General features: G+C 51.2%; 1 protein-coding gene and 1 long non-coding RNA gene across 10 annotated transcripts in view; one reads left to right on the plus strand and one right to left on the minus strand.

Annotated features, from left to right (window-relative positions):
- The window catches only part of LOC142063642 (uncharacterized), a 295,850-nt gene that overhangs the window by 175,555 nt on the left and 93,918 nt on the right, over window positions 1-26,377 (plus strand). Inside the window, exon 4 of the long non-coding RNA XR_012662818.1 lies at window positions 13,074-13,143. This is a non-coding gene — a long non-coding RNA (uncharacterized LOC142063642). The remainder of the gene's footprint in view (window positions 1-13,073; window positions 13,144-26,377) is intronic.
- PAX2 (paired box 2) overlaps window positions 1-26,377 on the minus strand; it is a 102,229-nt gene that overhangs the window by 66,263 nt on the left and 9,589 nt on the right. For 2 of the 9 annotated variants that reach the window (XM_075107599.1, XM_075107597.1), the window contains 2 exons: window positions 19,130-19,298; window positions 17,741-17,938 (listed from right to left, as the gene is read on the minus strand). In XM_075107599.1, coding sequence (XP_074963700.1) covers window positions 17,741-17,938; window positions 19,130-19,298 — 367 coding nt within the window. Of the gene's footprint in view, window positions 1-17,740; window positions 17,939-19,129; window positions 19,299-23,245; window positions 24,061-26,377 lie in introns of those variants that run through there. The other 7 variants (XM_075107604.1, XM_075107600.1, XM_075107596.1 and 4 more) reach the window with 7 other exon arrangements.

Raw genomic sequence — 26,377 nt, forward strand, 5'->3', positions numbered from 1 at the left:
GCCCTAAATCTTTGCTAAAAAGTCAACCAGACAAACAAAAACCCAAACAGAGCAAAGAAAGCCCACTTAAATATCCCAAGCCATCAAGGTCTATTTGATGAGGAGGTTAGGCTGTATTTTTGTGTGCTTGTTTTTTATGGAGTTAGTGCTAATGAATAAATGGTGTTTGACGGGTACTACAGTCTCAGATCTTTGACTGGTAGGAAATGAGCATAGTTTCACGGAAACAGTTACCAGTATAATATAATATAATAAGGAGACAGTCCTATACATTAATATGCAGTTAATATACATTAATGGTGCAGAATGCATGTGAGTGTGTGTGGGCATCCATTTATGTGCAGCTAGCTAAGAAGCACTGTAAGTAAAATCCGGGTTTGTAGCAACACATCAATTGCATCACTTTTTCAGCATGGATATACAGCTGTAGGAGGCTGTACTGATGCATCAGTGTGTGCATGTACGTGCTTGTGTATTTGCACGCACAGTCATTTGCATGTATGTCTGTCTGCAGGTATGTTTCTACTTCTGTGTGTAATCTGGCTGCGGTGCTTTCTGAATAGCAATGAGCTCAGTAAAAGCATGTATGTATTTGTGTCTCTGTCTGCATCTATCTGCATACGGATGGGCTTGAGGGGTGTCTGTGGATGTATTTCTTGTTGTGTGGTTTGTGTGTCCCTCCTGTGAGGTGGATGCCTTCCTGCAGTCTGGTCGCAGTCACTGTGTGTGCTTTCATTCCCATAAAAGGTAGCACCCTTCAGCAGCAAAAACACTAACTGGGCGTCAGGAGCCCTAGATCCTGATCCAGCCACCCTGTTGATGGGTTCTGCGATGGAGCAGGTTCTTTTAATTTACTTTGTGCCTCAGTTTCCCCTCCCATCCTATTTTTTACAAAGGCTGTGAATGCAGACTGCCTGCTACTCCATGGGTATATGTACTGCCGTATGTGATGGGCTCTGCCTAGCTCAGTTAAGACTCTGGGTCCTAAGAGGATCTTCTGATGCAATGCCACTGCCTTACAGCAATATTCACCCCTGCACGTGCCTGCCTTTGTGTGTTGGTGTTTGGGTGTCCATCTGTGTACTTTGTGGCTGGCTCTTTGTAGTTTTGTTGAAGAGCGGATCTCCCCCACCATGTACATACAGAGCAAGGGGAGGTGGAAAGGAAGGAGTTATTAAATGCCAAGCGGATATGCAATAAATCCCATTGATTTTACAAACTCCAACTTGTCTTCAATCTCTTTCTGTTCTTTATCCTGGGGGCATTGCAACAAAACCCTGTTTTAAATACCTTTTCTTTCCCTTCCCCCCTTCCCCCTCCTCCCACTCCCCAAAAAAGTGTCAATATTTTATTTGGATTTTTAACTTCGCTCCATAACAGTTGTTTGACCTCCTGACTTATGTGAGTCACATAAATTCTGGGACTTTATTCAGGAGCCATGTTCCTGCTATTGAATAAGCAATTTGGGAGGGTGAATTAATGACTTGTGCTGTTGCTGGAAAGTCCCTGAAGAAATATTAAAATTGCTTGCAGACTGAATCAATACTCACTGAACACCCAGCATGAGGACCTGGGCTTTTTAATGGCTACAAGCAGCGGGCCTCGGTGGAGGAAGGGGAATTCCTGTACACACAGCACACGCAGGCACACACAACCGACAGCAGTCTTCCCCTGGCCTTGCTGGCGTTTCCAACAGCAGCATGTTCTTGTGCACGCAGCCGACTACGAGCTGATGCCTGCTGTGCCGGGGAAAGGACTAGAGTCCGGTTCCCCTGTCTCCCTCCCAAGATCGTGCAGAGTTTGCAAAAGCCTTGCATTCAGGCCTTGCGTTAGGTGCTGGGGTTAGCATGCTCTGTCACAGCCTGTGAGGCACAAGGAAGGTCGATTATTTGTGGCATTATGAGCATGTTTTATGTGGGCACCCTTTTCCTCTCTGAAGGGGCAGGACACTAGTGCTGTGATAGCCTTGGGTGTGCTGCCGTAGCTTGGGAAGAGGATTGGGCTGTTCTGTGGATGTGAGATGGTTCTGTGGCTTTGGGTGCTGAATAGCATTCGCATCCGTTCGTAGTGTGGATGTGTCGCATTCCTGATATTCAGTGGGTTTTGCTTCCTCATGTTGGCTTGTGTTGTGGTGAGTCTTGAATGTTATGCACCCTTGCTTGTATTAAGAGTGACCCCATGAAGCTTTTGGTCATTGAGCAAGTGTGTCGCTTCACCGGATCAGTCTATTTTGATGGCTGTGGGTACAATCCTGCATGGTGCCGGGTGCCCCGGGGGTCCACCAGCCTCACTAGGTCATGAATGTGCTCGGCGTGCTCCTCGCTGAGGCTTTTACTATTTATTACTCGCTAGGCTGACAACAGCCAGATTTTGCCCACACCCTAAGTTTTGCTCTAAGCCCCCTTTGGCAAGGATGGGTTTTGCTGCCAGAGTTTTCAAGTCCCCTTTGAGAATGCGGGCCCCATGTTTTGCCATTGTGGTCGTGAATGGCTGTTTTGTATTCGCTTGTTGGGCGGCTGTTATTGTGTATTAACACCGGGGTGGGTGCGCTTTGTATGACCGCATGTCTGTCTCATTGATTCCATCAGTATTATTTTGTAATCGTGTGTCTCTGTGATTGAGTTAGTGTGCATTTCAGGGCTCCTGTGTATTGAATAATGATGTCAGGGATTGGGTTGTTTGACTGGGTAATGGCCTCTTTTCAGTGTTGTAAGTGAATGTGTCCTTCTCCTGTTTCCCTGTCTCGGCTGGGGCAGGATCATTTACACTAGGTGATTCCTTAAGATGCTCACAGGCACTAAAAGGACATCCCTTTGGCTCCCGAGCCCTCCCTGCCAGCGGGGCATGCCGAGGGTACGGCGCTCGCGTGCATGTGACGCGCAGGGTGGCACGTCTGGCTGGTTCTCAGCCCCGCGCTTCGAGGTCTGTGGCCACTGACTTGCGAATAACCGTGTGGGTGTGTCAGTGTATTTCTAAGGCTCTGTGAATATGTTTACGTGCGTATGTGCCTTCCGGCGCACTCAGAGGTTTTGCTAAGACTTTTCAGTTATGTTTTCGGATGAGTCTCCTTTTCCTAGGTTTCTTCACAAATACATGCAAGACTATACTGTGAGGTTTTGAATAGACTTGACTGAGTCTGTGAAGGGGTCTATAAATGACTACATACGTCTACAGTGAAGCACACACTTGCCTTTGCAAGGGTCTTCTTGTGTGACTTTCTATATTAAAGCATAGAAGGACATCTGTGTCAGTTAGCAGATGCCTCTGATCTGTGTGTGACTTGCCTGACGACGTTCCCATGTCTGAACTGACCTGGGTCTCTTATATATGTAAGAAAGAATGGGATTCTGTGTCAGCAGCATTTAGCAGTAAATATATGTGCTAAAAAATTTTAAACGTACAATGAATCTCTGGCTTTGTGCAATGGCTTCTGACTTGTGACGATATTGTGCGCTAATGCCCTAAGACAGTGTAGCCACATTTGGTCCCTCGGAAATGAACAAGAGATTTCAGTTATTTTTCAGCTGATGATTACGTGTCATCGCCTCATGGATTTATTTGCTCTGCACAGGCAATGTGTCTGGCATTGTTCTGGCAATGTGTCTGTTCTGTGCTTCCTCAGCCATCAGGATTTGGCCCAGCAGCAGTCAGATCCTGATAAAGTCTATGAAAAAAGCTGTGAAAGAGCCAGAAAACTTCCAGAGAAAGCTCTCAACTGTACCTTCTCACCAAAATATCTCATTAGGAAAAGACCCATGCCCTCTCTCAGTCAGGTCGCCTATACAGCTGGGATTTAGCAAGCCAGTGGGTTTAGCTTATGTTTTTCAGTGGGGTTGCGAACAGGCAACTCCTTACTCCTCCTTGCATTAGCTCAAGCCTTGTTACTTCCCTGCCTCTTGTTGGTGCTCTCCCACTTTTTCCCCCTTCCTCCTCTATATTCCTGCCTGCATTTGACCTTGAAGAGATAACACCATCCTTAGCCCACCCACTGCTGTACCAGCTCCCACCCCTCACACTGGGGTAGCAGCATCAGGGTAACAGGGGGAGGGAAAAAATGAGGGAGTGAGAAAGGGAGAGAAGGGGGGAGAGAGGGAGAGAGAGAGACCTGTTTGAAAATAATTGGAGGCTGTTAAACAGAGGAGCCCAGCATATCACTCTAGTAATGGAAATAAATTCCATTGTATTTGCATTTTAATTTTCCACATAAACAAAGGCCCGGAGTGTGCTGGCTTCGCCAGAATCACCGGCCAGAATTTAATTAGAAATGAAAAGTTTATAGGGTCCTCTTTAATGCGATTAATGCACAGTTAACATTTATCACATACATATGCTGGAATCGCCTTTTTTAAGCAACCACCGTCCATGAAATGAATTTCTTTTCAACTTTTTTAGCGTGCGTGAGGAAGGCTGTCTCTGGTGAGGCGGTCCAGTGAGCACACTCCTGACAGCTTGGTAAACTGCAGCCCGCAGAGGCTTAGTAGCCCCCATCCTCACTGAGGAAAGTTCAAGGTGGCTTAGAGGGAAGCATGGTCTAGTGGTTAAAGCCTGAGGTTGGGAGTCAGGGGATCTGGGTTGTATTCCCAACTCTGCCACATGCTCACTGCATGACTGACTTGCTCTCAGCATCTGTTTCTCTGGGTGTTAAAAATAAAAGAGAAATCAGCTGGAAGAAGATATCTCAGCCCCAGACCCCTCTGGGTCTCAAGCTCTCCAGAAACTTGCCCAGCCCTCTTGTATGGGATCTAGATTGGATCCTGCACTGTGCTGCCCTCTCAGCTCACCTCCCCGTGCCTGAGCATCCCTACGCTGGCTGCGGGGACAAGGAAGCGCCCGCAGCACCCGCCTGATGTGAGCGGCTTCCCGGAGGGACTTCTTTGCACTGGCCTGGCTGCCTGCGCAGGCCAGGCCGCGCTGATCCCTGCCGCATGGGTCTGTACGGGCCTCACATCGCTTCAGTGAGACGCGCATCTTCCTGCCAAGGCTCATGAGGCAGGAGTGGAACAAACTCTGCCTGTGCAGCGTGGGAGCCCTGGCAGCCCTGCCATGAAGGGACCTGTATTCACTTGCTGAGGCAGCTCCATGTTTCTTAAGGGGATCCTCTCTTGGGGGTTAGGTCCAAAAAACTGCTAAGAATGGCTTGTGAGATACGGGAGCCGTCCAGCCTGAACCTCAGATCCTAACATAAAGCTAATCAGGAGCAACTACCCGCCCTCCTTGTGGTAGGGGTAATTATACCTCTCTCACCCTGAGGGGCCCAGAGAGGTCACCCCGTGAGTGCTTATGAAAAGCTTTGAGCTTGTCTGCACGGGGACACTAGGAAAAGCAAGTCTAAATCTAGACAAATTATCAATATCCTTCCCTTGCAGAGCACAGCGCCAAGATAGAAGGCCAAAGGTGAACACCTCCCCTGTGAGCCCGTGCCCCTGCCAGAGCCAGGAGGGCATCGGGCTTGTCACCTCCCTGCCTCCTCCTGGCTCCCAGAGGGGACCATATCGCTGCCAGTGTCCCCATTGTTCCTTCCTTATGCCCCCTCCCCTGCTCTGGCTGTGTGACAGACAGGGGCTACAGCCCCCCCCCTACTCCCATGCTTCCTTTCCAGGCTTGCAGACAAGCAGAGTAAATAAACCGGGCCCACGGACACAGTGTGTTAGCGTGTTAGGGACACAGCAGGGGAAGGAGGAACATGAAACCTCTATTGATCCCTTGAGGAATGATGTCCCTTCCTTATCTTATCAGATTCTCTTCACTCTTCAATTATAGTCTGTTGAAATTGGCCTCTTAACCCAAACAAGATAACCTGGGTAATGAGGAGAAGAGTGGGAGGGGAGGGGAGGGTACAGGAGAGGAGGGCAGAGTCCAGTGCATTGAACTATGGCTATCATCAGAAATATCTGCTTTAGTGTAACCCCCTCTGCCCCCACTATCCCCTTCTTGCATCATGTATCAGATTAACTAGCACACATCCACTCCCTGACAAATATATCATGCCATATACACCCCTCATTCCCCCAGATGCACTAGGTACCCCCAACAGGCACGTCCCCCCATCTGTTCATGGCATCTCCGTGTATATCCGTGCCCACCCTGCCGTACGCCTCCTGTGTTCACACATCTCAGCGGGTGCCGCTCTGTTGTACGCACACTCGCAGGCGTTTGAGCTACTGACGCTGCCCATCTCAACAGCTGCATTCTCCTAAGCGCGTTGGTGGTATGGCTGCCATAGCACCCTACCCCCAGTCTACTCAAAAGAACTGCTGACAAAGATATGAGCACTGCTAGGACCCCTCCATGCATCTGCTCACAGCCACGGTTCTCCAGTGCATTCACACGACTGCCTTGCCATCGGGAAGCAGTCACGGAGAATCCCGTGCAGAGCCCCACATAACTAGACGGGCTTCCCAAGACAGGTATTGCCATGCCTTTGCTCGCCCGTATGACTCCGTGCATGAAACTGCAGAGTTACAACATTGTTTCCATGGATAAAACTATTCTTAGTTCTTACACAGACCAGTAATACCTACTTCCTATAAGTCTATACTCCCAGCTGGACATGTTGCCCTAGTGATATGCCCACACTCCTCCTTGTACACATGTCATGGGGTATAGGGCATGTCTCGTCCAAATATCCATTACAGAGAAGATTGTCTGGTGGGACAATAGAGACTCAGCAGTCTATCTGCACAAATGCACCCGGGTTTCCATGCTCAAATTACTTCACTGTGTATAGAATAATCCAGGAGCACATTCAAATGGTGCGGAAGGTGCTTTCATTTCAGAAAGGTGGTGCTCTAAGCAGTACAAAGGCTTCGTTTACAGGGCTGGCACCCTCCTCTTGCACTCTTCTAAAGACTGTATTCCCCAGGATCACTTTATCCCTACCTTTCACTGTGGCAGGGGCACTTCCTGGTATACACATCCACCTGAAATGGGCCATGCTCCCTCCCATTTCATGTTTCCCTGTGCCACCAGCTCTGCCAGTTTTGTCCACTGGGCACCAAGACCCATTGGGGGTCACCCGTAGGCACGTATTTTTCTTTAAATATTTGCGGGTCACAAAAATGCATGTAATCTGCAAAGGGCGGTTAGAATCATGGCAGTCGTCTTTTTACAAATTTACACGAGCTCGCTCATGTGCAAGCATACAAACTCACCCGTGCAGTCCCTCCCTGCTCCCCAGCTTGTGCACCTCACAAGAACCCACACACAGCCAGATACACTTACTCTGTCTCCGTCCTTGCTGCCTCCATATGCACAGACCCCTGACTCAGGCACACAGGTTGTCTGAAATTGTTAAAGCCACCTAAGGGAGTTGGGTGTCAATACTGGATGATTCTCTGCATCTTGTTTGGCACAGTGGCCAAGGCCGCCTTCTGTAAAACCACAGCAGGTCTGGTTTTGACACTTTCCAAGTCAAATCTGCCTTAGCCTTTCACTCCATCCTTACCTCTTGCCCTTTCCTCCCCCACCCAGCTGTGCTCTCCACTGGCTCTGGAAGCTTCGTGTTGTGGCTGTCAGAGACAGCACCACAAACATTGTCCCGTTAAAAGTCTAAATTTGCTGTTTGTTCCATAGGGAGAGGGAATTTGTGATATTCGTTTTCTGCTCTGCCTCTGCTTGCGCAGCCTTGGCCCATTTATGGCCCATAGTATGTCCCAGAAATGCACTTCCACTGCACTCAGCGTGCAAACGTGCTCTCCTTTTCTTCAGAAATATTATTCCTTCCTTTGCTCTTGTCTTCTACATCTCCTCCCTTCCCTGTTGATTTTATAAATAAGCATATAGGTATTTTTTGTATAATTTATGTACAAATGTATACTTTTTCAATCTCAGAAGCCTAGATTTAAACAACCAAGAAAGGGCCTAAATTTAGGCAAATATTAACAGCAGGCACTATTACATAGCTACATTGTGCTGCAGTCTTTCTTTTTAAAGGCAGATGACCAAAAATTGTTCTGAAAAGAATTTCTAGAGAAACATGAGTATGTTGAAAGGCAATATTCCCTTTTAAGAAGTGCCCAAATGTTAGTGCCCAAAGACTCTAACACAATTTTAAAGCGAGAACTTGGAAATGGGCCGTGGGGTAATGAGGTTGCCCTCATGTTTTAGCCCAGCTTGAAGAAAATGAGGACTAGTTCCAGGAAGCAGAGGGCTGGGGTATTAACCCTCCCTGATCAAAGAAATGGGTACTGTTACTCTTGCCAGAATCATCCAAATTACCCTGAAACTAGAGGTGGTGCAGGGCACCCTGTCTGATAGATGCATGAGGATTTCTTTTGTGACGTTGTCGTCTGGTTGCAGTCTCTGCTTTTCCTTTTATAAATTAATGAACAGACGTCAATCTGCCTTGCAACACATCGATACCATCCCTCTCAACGAAATACAGCGGTGGGCATTTTGAGCAGAGCTGACAGCCGCTCCTGATGCAATTTGTCTCCCAACCAGAGATGGAAAGTTAACCCTGCGCCTTGGACCCTGCAAAGAGGGGTGGGTGGTTACCTTGGAAGGAAGAGGAACTGTTCAAAATGGAGCCAAAGGAATAAAAACTAAATTGGCCCCCCAGGAGGGGACAGTTAATAGAGGCATGCTCCAGCATATCAGGGTGCGTATGCATGTGTGCGTGTGTTGGGGGAGTTGCTAGAAGCCTGAGGAACAATACGCTGTGCAGGTTTTAGAAACGCTACAGGAGTTGCAGAGCTAAGGGATGCCAGCAGCAAGAAATGTCCTACTTCTATTTTTCACAAGCGGAGACAAGCCACCAGAATCTCCCTTCCTGATTTAACAGAGAGGTTTGGGTAAATGTTTCATACATAGCATTTTCTGGGAAGCGTATCTGTGAACTCACAGTCCGTTAGCTCAGGCTTTTGGCACATCACTCTTTCTCCTCTCTGTCAAAACTGGTACACACATAAATCCCAAGCCAGACAGAGGACAAAGGAATATCCTTCCCCGACCACATCAAACTCCCGTATATGCTTCCTTTAGCCTACCAGCATTTTGTGTCACTGCCTATGTGCCTGCCCAGAGGCACACATTCCCTGCCATACACCAATATACTCATATGTAGTATCCAACCAGCAGGCGCATCTCCCCAAAAGTACCTATCTGCATTGCACTCACATTCCCCCTATAAATGTCCTATAAATAAAAGCAGTATAACTCTGCTATTTCCTTCCCCATACCCACCTCGGAACACACCAACCTTTCAAATTTGCCTACTGTATATAAATAAATGTACCCTCTACACTCCTCCTTTCCCATCACTCGTCCTCCATATCTATATGGACAGGCATATTCTGTCCATATGTCTCAAACACCTCGTGCATACATCCTGTCATTCTTCACACCCCAACCACAGCTATTCCTCTCCCATGGCTCCAGGTCTGAACTATCGTGTTGTCCATTTCCCAGCAACAAGGGGTCTAGTTACAGTGTTATTGATTGGTTTTCATGCAGACAGATGGATCTGCCTTTGGTCTCCCCACCAAAATCCACCTCTGTATGGGCTGATTGTCACTGCTCCAGGGATAGGATTTCACCAGGAGACCACCCTCCATGCACACATCCTTCACCCAGGCCACGGATGGTAATAAATGGAGTCAGGCTGAGCCATAATAAAAGCAATTGAGTGGGTTACCTGTGCAGACATGAGATTTATACCTCCTCATATTTGATGTGATTGTTTTATTGAGTTCTCAGTGCAGTTAGGATGCCGTTTATTTATTTATTTATATGCCTACTTATCGGGGAAGAGGGGGGAGGCTGTCACAGTCTAGCTAGTGTTCAGCCTCTGCCTTGGCAGATACGAGCCCGAAGAAGAGGGCCCTCCAGTTTTCCTCTGCCTTTTACCCAGACTCGGGCCTGGTGGGTGAGCCCTGGCCACGTATCTCATTTCTTGTAACAAAGATGTTTGTTTCAGGATCCCTGAAACCTTGAGGACTGTCTGAATTATGAACCTAGTAGAGGCTAAGAGGATGGCGTAAGGAAAGATGCGTGTATGTGCTGAATTTCTAAAAGAACCTCTTGGAAGAAATTCCTATTTATGCTGCGCCTGTTTTGGACAATGGGCTGTGATCTGTGCACAGAGCCTCTTTATGCTGTTGCAATAGCAATAGCGAGCATCGGCATTACTTCTGACTCTGTCATCACATGTGGGTGTTGAGAAATATTAGCAGGTGCAAATTGATTGGAAATGAATATTTGTAAGTGCACTCTGAGGAGTTTGGAAACCAAGTGATTAGATTTGTGATTTTCAGCTGGGTAGATAGCCATGCAGTGCTACAAAATCGGCTCTCGGTTACTGGCACTAGAGAAAATTGGAGGCTAGCGCTGACTATCATACTGTCTAGTATTTCATCACAAGCCTACCGGTGTTTGTTGTGGGTTTTCCAGCTCCTCTAGTCAAGCAATAGCATAACAATTTCAGTTCTCGTTTAATAAACTGTTTCCAGTGTTTGTGGGGGCTTGAAAAGGGGCCTGTCAGCTCTCTGAAGTCCCAAAGGACTGCATTGTTAAAGTGTTTTTAAAGTCACTCAATGGGAGTCAGATATACAAATCCCTTTAAAAATTTAGGGTAGAAAAGAGAAAACAAGTAAAAACAAACCCACACAGTATTACAAGTACTCATGGTTTTTATGCCAGTTGCATGATTTAGGCTCTGCCTTGGCATTTTTAAACAGCTGGGACTGGTAAATGTGATCATGCCTGTATAGGCTTCAGTAGATTAGTTGGGATTACAGTGGAAAAATCCTCTTTCCCATTAGCTCCCAGTTTAAAGAATGATTGAGAGAAAAACTCAAACTTTTCTGATGCTTTTGGGGGTTGTAAACATCGTCAGAGCCATCTACACACAGGTGGGATTTCCTAAAGCCCTAGTTAGCTGCACGGATGTCAGGCCAATGACAAATGCTTTGGAAAGCCTCTACCTTGCCATTTGTAGAGACCTTCCCCAAAAGTGGGATCCCTAAATATTTTGCTGATTGTAAGTAGCAAGGCAAAAAGTCCATTTGAATTTCAAGATGCCTTAATTACAGACCGTGGCAAGTTAATCTAAGTGAAGCTCAGCCTTGTTCAACTGTTTTGAAGTTATATCTTTTTATTCAAGTAATATGGAAGCCTTTTGTTTGAATGGGCTTTAGGATCAGAGGAGGGTTTTGGGGGGATATTTGATATACTGCTGAAAACACAACTTTGTTTTGTATGCATCATGTCATCATATCATAAAGGGTCCAGCTGGCCTGCTAGAGCATTATCTACCTCTTTAGCCAATGCCAAGATTATTTCTTATTGTATGTTTGCTTGTTATGAATACCTTCTGGTTATATATATTCTGAGAAATCAGGAATTCCTGTGGGATGCAATTCCACAACTTAATGGACCTTCCTATCAGGAGATTCCTTCTGCTACCATTTAAATGTTTCCTTTCTTATTTCCCTCCCTTCATTCTTGGCTATGCTGCTTTGTTTAAACGTGAATAATTCCTTTCCTGTTAGAGGGACCGTGCCCTTCAGATCACTATATTGTTCTCACCACTTCGTCATTGCTTGGCCAAGCCACTTATATTTTCTCCTCTTTTCTCCCAAAGTCAAATGAGTTTTTCACATAATAGTGATTCTGGTAAATGAGGTTTAGCTCCATAAGACTCATTCACCCAGCACTGAAATGCAGCTACCTCTATGGCAGAATGCAGCAATCATTCACTAGATGCAAAAGCTTGAACATGTTCAACTTCCAACAAAAATCAAGCTTTCTGGACATCTATACAAAAAGGAAGAGCTGGGATTTAGGGGTGATAAGGAGACCGATGTGGTTCTGAACTTTGAAGCTCACAGAACAGGGAGCCCAAAACTTCCCAGGCACAACCAATTTTACTTGTGAACTGCCTCTGTTGAGCTAATCTCTCTGCAATATGAAAATCAGGAAGAATGCAGCTAGCTTATTGTAGTTTCCACCATACAACCTTCCAGTAGCCAAATATGAGGAATAAGACAAAGAGAAATGCTGTGAGCATTCATTTACCCTTTCAGCTACAGTAACATTGTCTGTAACCTCTGCTTTATGAGCCTGTCCTTTATTTGCAATGATAAAAAGAAGATAATACCAGGTTTGTGTCTGATGGAAAAGAATCTGAATCTAAAGGAGTGCATGCCTTGTAATGAAGCCCTGTGTGACCCGACCACATCCTTTGCTCAGCTGAAAGCAACCGGCAGTAGAAGTTTTCTACCTTGAGAGCATATCTGCTGATGCAGGAGGTTGCATGGGAACCTTAGACTCAGCATCAGCTAAGTGAGAGGATCCCTGCTAGGATCCCAAGTTTCTTCTGTGTGCGCTAGGAAGTGCCAGATTACGAGACCTCATAAACACTGTTGGATTTACTGTCGGACAAGTTTTCTTCACCCCTGCTTTGCACCAACCCATTGCCAGTCAGAGGCTAAGCCAGTCTACGTGGCCAGTCTAATCCTTGGCCTCTCTTGAGGAAACTCACACACGGCCACTAAATGCTGATGCAGGTGATAGGTTCGTGACACACACACTTGCTGGTTAAAACTGTGCAATTCACTCCGCGTTCACCGCAGACCAATGCAGTTGTCGCTACTTCTGGACACTATGAACAAGCCGCCGTTAGAGATGCTCTGCACTCCTCCAGCTTCTCCCTAGACTCATTACCAGTCCCCCAGGAATTCCAGATTTGTGCGGTGGGAAGGACAGGGAGGGGTTCACCAGGGACTTTGGCCAGGATGTCCTTTGGGGAAATTCTCAAGCGAGGCTAGCGAGAGTGACTCAGAAAGCTCTGTTTGCATAACATTGATTTCTTCCGCATATGACACAGCCCCTGCCCTAATACGCCTGCGTTTTGCCAGGCTCAATTGTTTGTCTTGAGACGTTATGTTTACCTCAATCGAGATTCTGTTCAATTCTCTCCCCCTTGCGTGGGCTAAAGCCTCAGCTGATGTAAAATAACCTAGCTCCAGTTTTGAACCTTTTCTCGTTACGTGTTGAACTCTGTGGGTGTTTTTAGTGAAAGGTCACACTGAGTTTTACAAAGATAGCTAAACACTGTTATTTTCATTTTACAGATGGCAAAGCAGCCTCATAAGAACTCTGTGTGGCCTGCCCAGATCAACCAGAAAGTTCATGGCAGAACTGGTAAGAGACGTCTGATCCCCTAATATGCCATTCTTTGCTCTGAACTACAGGCCTGCCCACAGCCACTGAAACTGGCCACACGCTCAATAGTATTTCAATGTTCAAGTATATTTCACTGGTCATTATAACCTGAATCAATGTGTGTGTCTTTCCATATGTATTTTTAAAAAGCACATCATTATTGGAGACTTTAACTAGGAATCATTAGCCAATTGTTATATAATGAAACAGGAAACATCTCCCCAAAGCAAGCCCTTAACACTAGAAACTAACGTATACCCAAACACCTAAGAGAAGATCGAAAATTCTAACAAACAGCTTGACAGAGGTAATATAGCCGCTAAACAATGTCCTCTGCCATGGGGTATTAGTTAGGTCTGCCCTCGGGCACTCAGGGTCCACAGTGTATCCGGAAGGCTGACTGAACTCCGTAAGGCGTTGGCTTTGGTATTCCTTAGACAATCACTAACTGCGAGTCCCTAGTACTAAATCCAGCGGGAGGAGAGCTGGGACAAACTGGGAGGGGAGAAGGGGGGATGTTTTTTTTGCTTTGCCTTTCTGGACCTGTAAGGAGTTCATTAATTTAAGAGAAGCAGGAAATAACGCTTAAACTACAACGTCCATTGCATCACTTGCTGCATAACTGTGAACGCATGTCCATGATGTTCCTACTGAAGTACGCTAGTTCAAAAGATTTTTCTGGATTGATTATTATCTCATGAAACCTGTGTTCTTAAGCTACCTGTATGTGCTGCAAAACAAAGGAAAAATTCTCATTAACATCTACCTCCAAGCTCATACTTAGGAGACCACCGCAAGGCATACAAGCGGTGCCTAAATCCAGTTGAAAGATTCCAACCCGAAGAGACCAAAAATAACTCCTTTATAGTCATATGATAGATGGAAAAGTTTGGGCTGGCAGGGTGCTCAAGAAGCCAGGCACTCAAGTGATGTAAAGTAAGCATTAATTGCTTACCAAAGAATTAAGAGCTTCTGTCTTGCCTGCTTGTCAATTACATGCACCGTGTATATGTGGGTGTGTTCCCACCTATGCCTGTATATATACACGTATGTATGTAGACGTGTGTGTACCTACACATACGCTGTATGTTTATACTGTGTAGTACCTAAGGTACGAAGCGGGAGCAGGAAAGCTCCCAGCGCAGAGATAACTGCTCTGTCTTGCTCCTGTCAGTTCTGGTGCGCTTTGCTTATTAACTAGTATACTCTCTGGACTTTTTTGCCATAATTAAAAGAAAACTACCGCATAGCAGAAGGCTTTAATTTTGTTCCTGAATCTTGAGAGGGAAGTTAAGTCATGTCTTTCACCAGAGTTTGTATCCAGCTTTTATCTGCGTAAGCTCAGTATGAACAAGTTTCTGACAAATCTGAATACTGAATTACATGTCATCCCAAATGCGTCCTGATATTCTCAGTGCAATACTGACAGATCAGTGTGACGTGGGTGCATAGAATTTATCTGTCACAAAAAAATAATTAATGGAAAAAAGATTTTTTTAAATGTTTTAGAGAGACTTTAGAACTGGAATTGAAACTGTTGTTTTGTAGTCTGTCACCCAAAAGCCTTTGTTAAGGTTAGACTAAGCCCCAGAAAGAAAATAAAATGTGATTAATTAATTTTCATAAAATCTTATAATAACCAGGAGTAATTTTTTTCCACGTACAAGGAGATCTCTGTACAGTATTCACAGTCTACCTGGGCACATCGGTAACTTCTATTTCTGTAAATGCCCCGCTTATTGTCTCAAGATGTTAAACCTCTCATGGATGTAGCTCTAACAGTTCTGGACACTGGGCCAGTGCAGATTTTGCTTGGAAACTCCAAATTTTGCAAAAATAAGAAGGCAGATATTTCTAGAAGGTTGGTTTTTAAAATTGTCATCTATCTGACGCTGCTCAGAGAGTTGGAGTATTAGATTAACTCCAGCTTGTGATCATACCACAAGTAGGGGATGTGCTTTTACAAAGGGTTGACCCAATTCTATACGTGCATTTTGACAACAGGAGGAAAGAAAAACATATCTTTAAATTGTGAACTTAGTCCCCTCTTTGCCTTTTGTGAGTTTTGTGAGCTGGAGTCACAAAAGTCACTGAAGTGACGAAGCTCACACTACTCTCCGCGGCACCAGGATCGGGCCCTTATGTACTCGCTGTTTCCTATTCTGCTGCAGTTTTTCCCCGGTTCGCTGTCCTGTTCTTGCCTAGCACAGACTTGCAAATTTGATGACCTGTGGTACAACAGGCTCGCCTCCTCCCGGATGGGAGTTTTGGGGAGCCTCGTACAAAGGGGAACAGTGGGAAGTTGGGCCTGAATTTTTAAAAGGAATGGGGAAAGACATAATCATACGAAGCCAAAATGCTCTCGTGCCTTGGTGACTACGCACCCAAACGCCATCGCAGTGTGAATCAAACATGGTGGACCACAGCTGAGCCTCTGTAATATTATAACATTTAGCAGCCACAAAGCACTTGTCCTTCTCAAAGCATTTTATAAGTGCAATCTAACTGACATCTGTTCCTCCCTTCCTGAGAAGGACCGGTTTTCATTTCCAGGGTGGGGAAACTGAGGTACAAAACCCCCAAAGCCCTGCTGCAAACTGGTAGCAAAGGTGGGAGCAAAACCCTGGCGCTCAGCCTTCTGCCCGGGGCATGGCAACCCAGGCACGAGGCATCGGGTCCAGCAGGCTGAGACCTCAGTGACATTTGGATGCTAACACCCCGTGATCTAGCCGAAACACACGCGTGCGTTGGGTCCGTACATGCTCTTCCTCCAAAGAGCCCACAGCTGTTCCTCTGGACTTCTGTAGCACCAGCTTAATTCCTCCCAGGGATAGCTGGCTGTCCTTCCACAGCTGCCTTTGTAAGGTGTCTGAATGTCAAACTGTTATTATTTCAGTACCTGACTGAGAGAGTAACAGAGACCTGGAGGTTTTTTAGGAGGGTGTATAATTAGCCGATCAGTATTATGTTACCCTGTTCATAACTTAATAACCATTTTAATACAGATGGCACACACAGGGATAATTTCCTAGGGTAGCCTAGCAGTATATTACAGAGACAGTGTGTCTGAGGGAATCTTTCTTAGCCAAGGTACATTCCACTAGCTAATTCTACCTGCTGTTTTCAAGATGATTTGGGATAATTCCATATCATTTGCAAAATATTAAAACCCATTTATATAGGATGCCAGATTTAGAAATACACAGTCTGAGTTATTGGACATATTTTGATAAATCTGCCGTGAAAAGCGCGAGACAAAAAATACCACTGCGTTTTCCCTGCTATTTATTTTTTGCTTCCCTTGCTATAAATACACCAGGGTTGTTGTTTTTTTTTAAATCTGGCTAAACTTGTTATATATCAAAAGGACCAACATACTGACTTGTGCGTTTTTATCTACACAGACACTACAAAAGGCTGCATGCATATTTGCATATACCCTCTATACATTTATTTGAGCAGGAAGCGCCGTATATTTGGGGTTGCATGGAAAATTTCATGTATTCTTACTCTGTCGGTGAGGTATTTCGTGCCTACGCATGTACCCTTTGCAAATAGCCCGGTGTTACTCTGTTTCTAGAGGATGTATTTCTGCGGGCATAGTCAAGGTATCCGTACATACATTGCACTAAAACAGCGTAATTACTTTTACTCGGTGCATAGAAGCGTTGTGTGCGGCCAAAGTGTGGAGATGTGGTGTGTGTTGCGTTTGACTGTGCAGGCATGTGAAGGGCCGAGCGCTTTGCAGTGTGCTGGCACTTGGTTACATCTATCACCGGCCTCCTCCTCCTGCACCCATCTCTTTTTTTTTTTTTTTTGCCTGTCATATGGTTATTTTTGTCACCTCAAACCTGAGACCAAATCTGAGTCCCTCCACCAACAAAAGTCGCACCCTACAGCTGGGGGGCGGGGGGGGGTGTTCGCTAGTGCTGGATGGATCCTGCTGCTTCCCAGGCTCCTGCCAGGGCAGGATCAGCCCCCGCAGGGATCGGGGAAGGGGCAGCCTTGCAACTGCAGCCGTTCCCTCGGGCGAGCGATGAGGGGTGACCCGGGGGAGCGGGTGCAAGGCAAGCCTTCCCGCGGCGGCCCGGGGCTCTGAGCCCGGCTTGGCAGCGGAGAGCGGCAGCTTTTCGGCTCGGAGCCCCGATGCCCTGGCGAGGCCGGCGGTCATTTACACCCCGGGAGGGGTGTTGGAGGGACAGGGGAAAACCCGGCGCCGCCGCCCGTCACCCCGCCAGCCCCAGCAGCCCCCCCAAAGCTGGCGGCACCGCCGGGCGGCTCCGCTCGGGGCTCCGCGGCTCCGGCAGCAGCGCTGCCCGCCCCGGGCCCGCTTCGCGGGCGCCGAGCTGCGGCGTGCGGCAGCGAGCCCCGGGCGGACCCGCTCCCCCGCGGCCCGGCGCCGGGCTCGGGGGTCACGGCCGGGCCGGGCCGGGGTCCCGCTGCGGGCAGGGCGCCGGAGCAGGCTGGCTCTAACCTGCCCGAGGAAGGATCGGGCCCCCCCGCGCTGTCGGGAGGGGTTTTATGGGGTCGCAAAGAGGCGATGGGGCCGCGAGCAGGGCTGCGGGGTCGCTCTTACCTGTTTATGGAGGAGACGCTGGGGACCGTGTCGTTGTCGCAGATGCCCTCGGCCAGTAGCCTGTCCCGGATCTCCCAGGCGAACATTGTCGGGTTCTGTCGCTTGTACTCGGCGATTTTATCCACTACTTTGGGGGTCGCCACTTTGGGCTTGGAGCCGCCGATCACGCCGGGTTTGATGCTCCCCGTCTCGTAATACCTGCACAAAGGAGGGTCAGAGACCTGCCGGCCCCGGAGCAGCGCCCCTGGCCCCCAGCCCCCGCTGCCCCGTCGAGCCCCCCGAGCCCCCGGCGCCGCTCCCGGGCCCGCTCCCCACCTCGGCTTCGGCCCGCGGCGGCTTGGGGGACGCATGGCGGGGCTCCGCGGGGCGCCGGGGCTGGGGCAGCCCCTTCTCCTCCGCAGGGCTCGCTCCCGCTCCTCTTTTTCCTTTTTTTTTTCCCCCCCTTTTTTTGTGTGTGTGCGTGAGAAGCGAGGAGCGCCGGGCTGTTGGCTGCCTCCCCCTTCCCCCGCCTTACACACGCTCGTTTCAGGCCCGGGGATCGAGGGAACAAAACGGAAACCCTCGCCCCGATGCGGCCGGCCGGAGGGGAAGCCCACCGACCGCCGGGCCGGGGAGGGGGCGTGGGGAGCGGGCAGCGCCGGGGTCCCCCCGCCTCTCCCCACCCCGGGTGCCGGCGGGGCCGTGGGTGCGGGAGCGCGGCTTGTCCCTCCCCGCGCCCCCGCCCGCTCCCTCGGAAGCGGGTGGTCGTACCGGGCAGCCCCAGCCCACCTCCCGCTGCCCCTCGGCCGTGCCGGCGGCAGCGGCTCCGGCCCGTCCTTGGCGGGGGCACCTCACGGCCCCGCACCGCGCCGGGGCTCCGCCGCCGCCTGACCCCGCTCCGCGGCCGAGCGGCCGGGCGGGGGGCGCCGGGCCCCCCCGCCTGCCCGGGCAGTATTTCACACCACCTTTGGCCGTTACCCCCGGTATTTCTTTATCTGTCCCGTTGTTTCTTTATTTACCCGGGTATTTGCTAAGGCCGCTCACGGACTACCGTCAGCTGGGGGATTTTTGCTGTTGTTTGGGGTTTTTTTTTTGGTCGTTCCTTCGCTTTTTCTTTCTCTCCACCCCCCACCCCCCTTCTCTTTCCCGCCCACCCCTCGCAAATTGTTTATCTTCCCAGGAGTTTCCAAGCCCCGCCGGGGGGTGGAGGGGAAGAACGTCCCCCCAGGGGGAGGCGGGGGCCCCGCTCGGCCGTGGGCTCCCACGGCACGGAGGTGCCGGGGCCGCTCGGGGGTGGCGGGGGGAGCCCGGCCCCGCGGGGAGGGCGGGAGGGGACATCGGAGGGGGGAAAGGATGATTCCCTCCCCGGTGCCGTCCCAGGGGAGGGGAAGGAGCTGCCTCTTTCCTTACCTGCCCAGGATCTTGCTGACACAACCGTGGCTGACCCGCAGCTGCCTGGAAATGTCACAGGGCCGGACCCCCTGGTGAGCCAGCTCCACTATCCTTTGTCTCACCACGTCAGGTAGGGGCCTGCCGTTCACAAACACCCCCCCGAGCTGGTTCACACCCCCGTGCCCTGCTGGGGAAAGAGAAATAAAAAAAACACAACAACCCACGCACACCAGAAACACACTGTTAGTCGTGGATTCTTCACCACTCGCAACTGCAAAATCTCCAGCCGCTACAGATGGATGGAGATGATGACAGGGGGTCGAGAGGGGAAACGAGACGTGAGGGAGAGAGAGGAGAGAAAAAGGGAGAAAGAAAGGAAAAAATAGAGAGAAGGAGAATGAGAGAAAGGGAAAGAAAGGCATAACGAGAGAAGGGAAGATAACGAGAGAAGGGAAGATAAAGAAAGAGAGAAGGAAAGATAACGACAGAATGAAAGATAACGAGACAAGGAAAAGAAAAGGGAAAAAGAGCAAGAGAGGAGTGCCATGGTTTTAGCTGGGATAGAGTTAATTTTCTTCACTGCAGTGAAGAAAAACAGGTAAAACCATGACAAGGTGAAAGAAGGAAAATAAAAAGGAAGAAAGAAAGAGAGAGGAGGGAAGATGGGAAGGCAGAGTGAATTTTCCCGAGCCGGAGGCTGGCCGAGGACCGCCGCCTCCCTTCCCAGGCCCGGGAGCAGCCCTCCATCCCGCGGTCCCCTCCCGGGACACCGGAGGGGGATTCTCGGGGCCATCGTGGCGGGGCGAGGCTGGAGCAGCGCCCGCTCCGGCTCCGCTCTCCGGAGCTGGGGCGAGACGCGCTCCCAAACTCCGGAGCTCAGCGGCTGCGGGCGGACCCTGCCGCAGTCCCCTTTCCCTCTGCTCCTGGGCTTTTCCTCTTCCCTTTCATTTTCTTTCCACGATTTTCTATCACATTGTCAATTACGGTTCTCCGCGAACCCCGCCCTCCCTCACCCCGCGGCGTGTCCCCCCGCAACGCGTCCTCACTCGGTATTTTGGGCTGCGAGTTGGAGGGATTCAGAGAGAAAAAGAGACAGAGATGTAGGGAGACGGAGGGAGAGGGAAAGAAAATATTTTGCGTCCTGCTCTTCCTTTACAGACCGACCCTCTCTGTCCTCAGCTTTCGATCTTTAAAGGAAAAATCCTCCGGTATTAAAAAAAATTATCTAAGACTTGCACGGTTCCGTCTGTCCGCTCCTCACCACCATCCCACCCCACACCCCCCCAAAAAAAATCTATATCAGGGAGAACTGAAAATGCTCCGTTTTCCTCTGTCCCCACCTTTCCAGGCAAAAACCTGCTCTCTCTCAGATAAGACTGCTAGGATCACTTCCCCCACCACCACCCCGACCTTTCTCCATTTCGAGAAATAACTTGGGGGGAAAAATAAGTATGCACCTGCTAAGCATGGGCAGGAGGACGGGAGTGACAGGAATAAAGGGAAGTATCTCCTTTTGGGAGTCGGCGGGGCAGGAGGTCGTGCTCCGCTTCCACCTGGGGCGGTCTGCACTGGGGGGAGCGGGGAGCCGTGCCCGGCCGGCGGGAGATGCGCAGCGGCCAGCGGGGAGATGCGCACCGGCCGGCGGGGCAGCTCGGCTGCCGTGGCTCCCCGGGTGTCTCTATCTCCGGAACACCCAGCTGATATAGCTGTGGAGTGCACACTGTATTAAGGCTTTTCTTTCACACAGCCCTAACCTTCTGTATCTTCCTCTCCAAGAGATCTTAGTTCCGTTTGTAGTTTGCTGAAAAATGATCTGTTTGTATTTTCGCTGAGGTTTTTTTTTTTTTTTCCCTCCCCTGCTTCTGACACTGACTTATTGGCTCTGAACTTAGTGGAAACTCTCATTGCCCTGCGATCGATCCAAGTCCTTTCGCACAAATAGAGTTTTTTCCATCTCCCCCACCCCTCCAGTAACACCTCCACCAGTAACATCCCCTCCCAGCCGCCTCGGCCCGGGCGCCGGCTGGCTTCCCCGACCCTTCCCCGAGGAGCCGGGGTTACTGGTTGCGTTCTTTTGTTAGTCTTTCTTAAAACATGTTTAGGGGTTCGGGGGGGCGCGGGGGATATAATATTTATCTTTCCCCACGAAAACCCGCGGGTGTATGTTGCTGTGTGCGTTTTCTTCATTTGTTCGGAAGCCCTTCTGCACATGTTGCCTCTAAAGTTACAAGACAGCAATTTCCTCGGCAACTCCGTGATAAATAATTCACGGCGCCTTTTATAACTCACATTACAAAGTATTTAGGGGCAGCAGATGCAAAAAAAAAATTAAAAATTAAAAATTAATAATTCAAATTATTGCAGCCCGGATATTTTTCACACCAGTTTGTTTTGCTCTGCCCCGCGCTTTTCTAAGGTTATTTCTATCAGAGCAGTAAGATATTTGCGTGGTTTTATCTGCGTTTAAGTGCCGGCGTCTGTACACACATATACCCAGCCAGCCTTACGGCTTTCGTGCGGATCGCACTTCGCTGTCTCTGTGTCAGGAGCCCGCGCCCGTATGTATTTAAATTGGTTACTAATATCTAGGTTCGTAGATCTAGAAATACATTTTAGGGGAACAAATCAAATGTTGATTTTATTTTTATTTTTTTTTTAATCGGAAGCCGAAATTATCCCCGAATCTCTGGAGGGCTTTTTGTTTTGGTTTTTGTTTTTTTTTTTTTTTTTTCTTTTTTAAATCAGAGACAGTGAGATGCCTCTTTCGGCCGCCGACACGTTCCGGATCGTACCGGAGGCAGAATTACTGCAACCGCGTCTGAAAGCAGGTCGCACCTCTGAAAACTAAAAATAACGCCTAATGCACGGACTGTTTGCTGTTCAAGGTCTTCGAAAATTAAACCCTACATTTTAAGCAACGTATCCTGGAAATCATTGATTTAGAACCAGGAAGACAGTTACCCACATCCACGTTTGGGGAGCTGCTCGTGGGTTTGTATTTCTGCGCCTTCCTTCTCAGGGCAAAATCGGGTGTTTTTTTTTAAAAACTTCGAGCATTTCCATTTTTTTGTCTTTTCGGTTTGTTTTTATGCAGCAGGCAGGGCGTGTCCTCAAAAGTTTCGGTGTCAGAAGTTACAAATTGCTCTTAATTATTCATTTCCTGACTCAAGATGCTCTCAATCTCGGCTATCTATTTGTATTTCCTTCTTTAATTTAAATCTCGGAATTATTTTCCCTCGGTACGGTGAAATTAAAATCCCTGAAAATTCCTGGCTACGGTCCCTGGCAAAGGGGTCTTTTCGCTTTCCTTTGTACCCCTCTCATAGAAAGGCTCTTTAAAGTGAAAATGCCTCACGAATGCACTTTCCCCTGTGCCGGGAATGCGTTTAAAATGCCCACCGGGGATCTGGTAAATAAACCAGGGGGGATCGTGACTTCTTGGGAGCCTCCGAAGCCGCCAGATCTCCCAGCCGCACCATTGTCCTATTTTTCCCCGCAGCCCAACCTTCCACCACAACCCGAAGCAAACCGAAGCGCGGAACGGCCACCGACCAACCCGCCATTCGTTTAAACCTGGCGTCTCCCCTTTCGGCCACCGAAATCCCAAACCAAAGCAAACAGCAACAGATCGCGGGATAAACTGCGGGTTTAGAGCTCCGCAGGGTTGCGGGAAGCCCCGGCCCGGCGGGGCAGGGACGGGGAAAGGGTCCAGCCGGGTGGGGGGGGGGCGCTGACACGAGTCGGAATAAACTCAGGTTGTCTGCGGGGCGATGGGGAAAGTGCCTTTGCGGGGGAAAGATCTGGTTCGGGGGGTGGTCTCTTGCAGGCAGCAGAGGCACAGCCGCCCATAGCCCCCTGCTCCCCGGACTGGGGGTCCTGGTCCCCCGCCCCGCGCCGCACGGAGCCCTGCTCCCCCTGCCCGGGCCCGGGGCTGCCCGGGACCCTCGCCCCGCCGCCGGGGCCCGTCCGGCCTTCCGAACGCCTCTGTAAGCCCGGGTTCGGCCGGGGCAGGAGAGGCTGGCGGGGAAAGGATGGCCCTGGAGGAGGACCAGGTGAGGAAGAATGGTTGGGGAAGGAGGAATGGAGGGATGAGAAGGAGGGAGAGCAGCGAAGGAGCCGGGCTCCAGTACTCACGGTGCATTGCTGAGAAGGGGTCTGCCTTGCAGTGCATATCCATGGGGAGGCAAAGGAAGGGGAAGAAATCGGCTGAAGCCGCCGTGTCGCCTCTAAAACTCAACTTCAAGACTTAGGGGAGAAAAAAAATAACAAAAAAAACAAACCAAAACAAACAAAAAAACCCCAAAACACACAGGGAGAGGAGAGGAGGGGAGCGGCGGGGTGCGCTGGCCCCCCTGCCCGGCGGAGCGGGGAGCGGGGTACTTCCCGGGGGGCGGGAGGGCTGCGCCGGCTCTGGGGGGCCGGGGCGGCGGGGCCGGCGGAGTCAGCAGAGTCCGTGGGAGCGAGGGGCTGGCGGCGCCGGGGGGCAGGTGGGTGTCATGGCTGGGGGGGCTCAGAGCATCCCCGGCGGCGGGGAGGGGGTGCCGGAGCAAGGTGCGGCCGGCGGCCAGGCGACAGAAGGCGCAGGAGGACGCGGCTCTCCCCCCTCCTCCTCCTCCTCCTCCTCCTCCCGCGGTCCGGGGCTAGTTCATTTAAGTTCAAAGCGGAGTAGCAATCCCCGGGAAAGCTGCGAGCGGCGGGCGGGCGGGCCCCCTCCTCTCGGCCGGGCGGAGGATCCGGCGCCCGGCGGACTTTCGCCCGAGGTGGGAAGTGCTTGCGAGGAGCCGGGGCCGGAGACTGGAGCCTCCGCTCCCGGTGTGTGTCTCTCTAAAAGCCGCAGCGCCCTCAGCCCCCCGCCCGCCTCCCCGGAGATGGATGACTTGTCAGACAAAGGCAATAGATTCCGACACTCTCTGATTCGCCAGCGCGCCGAGCCGAGCGCGGCCGGGAGGGGAGAAGAGAGGAGAGGGGAGAGGGGAGAGGAGGGCCGGCCCGGCGGCTCGGTGCGGGGGGGCCGCCGCCGCTGGGCCCCGCCGGCGGGGGAGCCCCGGCCGCCCGCCCCGGAGCGCCCCGGGCCACGCGTTTGCGGGGCGGCCGCACCCGGCCCGGCCCGCGGGAAGGCGCTTGAGCCCCGCTTTGTTGTCACTCGTGCCTCTGGGGCTTTAACTCCCTTCCCGAACAGGCGCACACGCACACGCGCGGCTCGGGAGTTTCGTCCCCCTTCTCACGCCCCGCTCTTTTTTTGCCCGAGACTTTGCTCGGGGTGAAACGGGGGAGGGGGATTCGATGCGCATCGGGGCTTCCGTGGGGTGGGAGTCGGATGGGGAGAGGAAGGGGGAGAGAGGCAGAGAGAGTGAGATCGAGAGAGAAAGACGTAACGAAGAAAAAGAAAGACAAATAAACAGAAGGTAGAGAGACAGGGAGAGAGAGAGAAAAAAAGGATAGAAAGGAAAAAAGGAAAGAAAGGAAAGAAGAAAGGAAAAAAGGACAGAAGAAAGGAAAAAATGAAAGAAAAGAAGGAAGGGAGGAAGAAAGGAAGGAAGAAAGGAAGAGAGGAAAAAAGGAACGAAGAAAGAAAGAAGAGGAAGAAAGAGCTTCTTGCACCTCTTTGAACCAATAGAATGGGCCCATTTCAGTCATTGCAAAGTTTCCCCTCACGCACATTTGGGAAAACAGCAGCAAATCCAAGCTCCCACGTTCCCCATCTCTGCTGCTTTTCTCTTTTTCTAATGCCACAGTGGGATTTAAGAATTATTTCACAAATAACTCTATGGCTAGGATAGACTGGCTCTGACCTAGCAGCGCAGCAGAGGGCAAAGAGAAACACATTCTTAGGGTAATAATCAGGGGTAAAAAGACAAGGTAGAAATTGCCGTGAGCTCGATTTTGGGTTTCGGATTGCGAATTTATCCTCACCTGAAATGTACTTTCTTCTTCTCCTCTTTTCCTCCTCCACCCTTTCCACCCCTCTGCTTATTTGTCACGAAACAGCCCCTTTGTTTTCTAACTGGTTTAAGTAAAGAATCTCTGAGAGATCTTTATGAAATATTTTCCACTGTCTCATAAATCACTCTGGCACTTCAGCTGATGTTTTATCTTTCTCTCCCCCCACTCCCCTCGCTCTGTCCCTTGTGCTAAGGAAGGATGGGTTGGGGGGGGGTGTGTGGTGGTGGTGGTGGATGTTGTTTCTGCCGCCACGGGCGGTGAGATGTACCGTGAGGCAGCGCTCAGCTCCCCGTCCGCGCTGTGGGGGGGAGGAGGAGCGGGCACGGCGGGCACAGCTAAAACACGCGTGGCAGCACCCGGCAGCACCCCCACGAAGGGCGAGCGTCTCACAGGAGCGGGGGGGCTCCCGCTGCCCGGCCTGGAGCGGCGTCCGCTCCCGCCCGGCTGGGGAAAGCGCCTCCCCGCCGCCCGGCGACAAGTTTGTCGTTGGGGCTCCGCGGGCAGCCCCGGGGCCGGACCGGGGGTGCCCCCCTCCCCGCCGGCCGCATCCCGCTCCCCCGCGCCCGCCCCGCGGCGCCCCCCGCCCGCCCGTGGGGTCCCTTCATCGCCCCTCCCCGCCGGGCGGCCGGGTCCGCGGCCCGGTGCGGGGTCTCAGCCGCGGGGGCGGCGGCGACGGGCGCAGGTGCGGGGCGGGGGCGGCGGTGCCCGCCGCGGCCCCTAGATGGCGCCCTCCGGTCGGCTTGGGGGCGCGGGAAGGGGCGGCGGCGGGGCCCGGCGACCATCCCACGATCCCGGCGCCGGTACCACCACCCACCACACAACCACAGCCGCTCCCGTGGGCGGCGGGGCTGGGAGCGCGGTAACCGCCGCCGTTAGTCCCCGCCGCCAGCCTGCTGCTCCCGCCGGGCCGGCGGCTGGAGACGGCCCCGTTATTGCTCCGCTCCACCGAGCGCTCCGGCAGCTCCCCCGTCCCTTCCTCCCTTCCATCCAGCCTGCCCCGGCCGCCCCGCCGCCGCGGGTCGGGGCTCAGGCCACAGCCAACGCCGGGCCGAGGGTCGGAGCCCCCCGGCGCCGGGCGGAAGGGCACGGCCTCCGGCGCCGTACCTGCCTCGCCCAAGCGTCCCATCCCCGGGCCTCGGCTTCCCGGGAACTTCCTCACCCCCTCCCGCCCTCTGCCACCACTAACACCCGGGGAGTTCATTCTGTCCCTCGCAGAGATGCTCTGGGCCTTTATAACTGTTGGTTGGTCGGGGAGGAGACACCGACTTGGTGGTGGGCCGGGCCGGGGGCAGCCGGCGGACCCCAGATCGCCTCCCGAAAATG

The sequence above is a fragment of the Phalacrocorax aristotelis genome, chromosome 12 (assembly GCF_949628215.1).
Source record: "Phalacrocorax aristotelis chromosome 12, bGulAri2.1, whole genome shotgun sequence".
Classification (NCBI taxonomy): domain Eukaryota; kingdom Metazoa; phylum Chordata; class Aves; order Suliformes; family Phalacrocoracidae; genus Phalacrocorax; species Phalacrocorax aristotelis.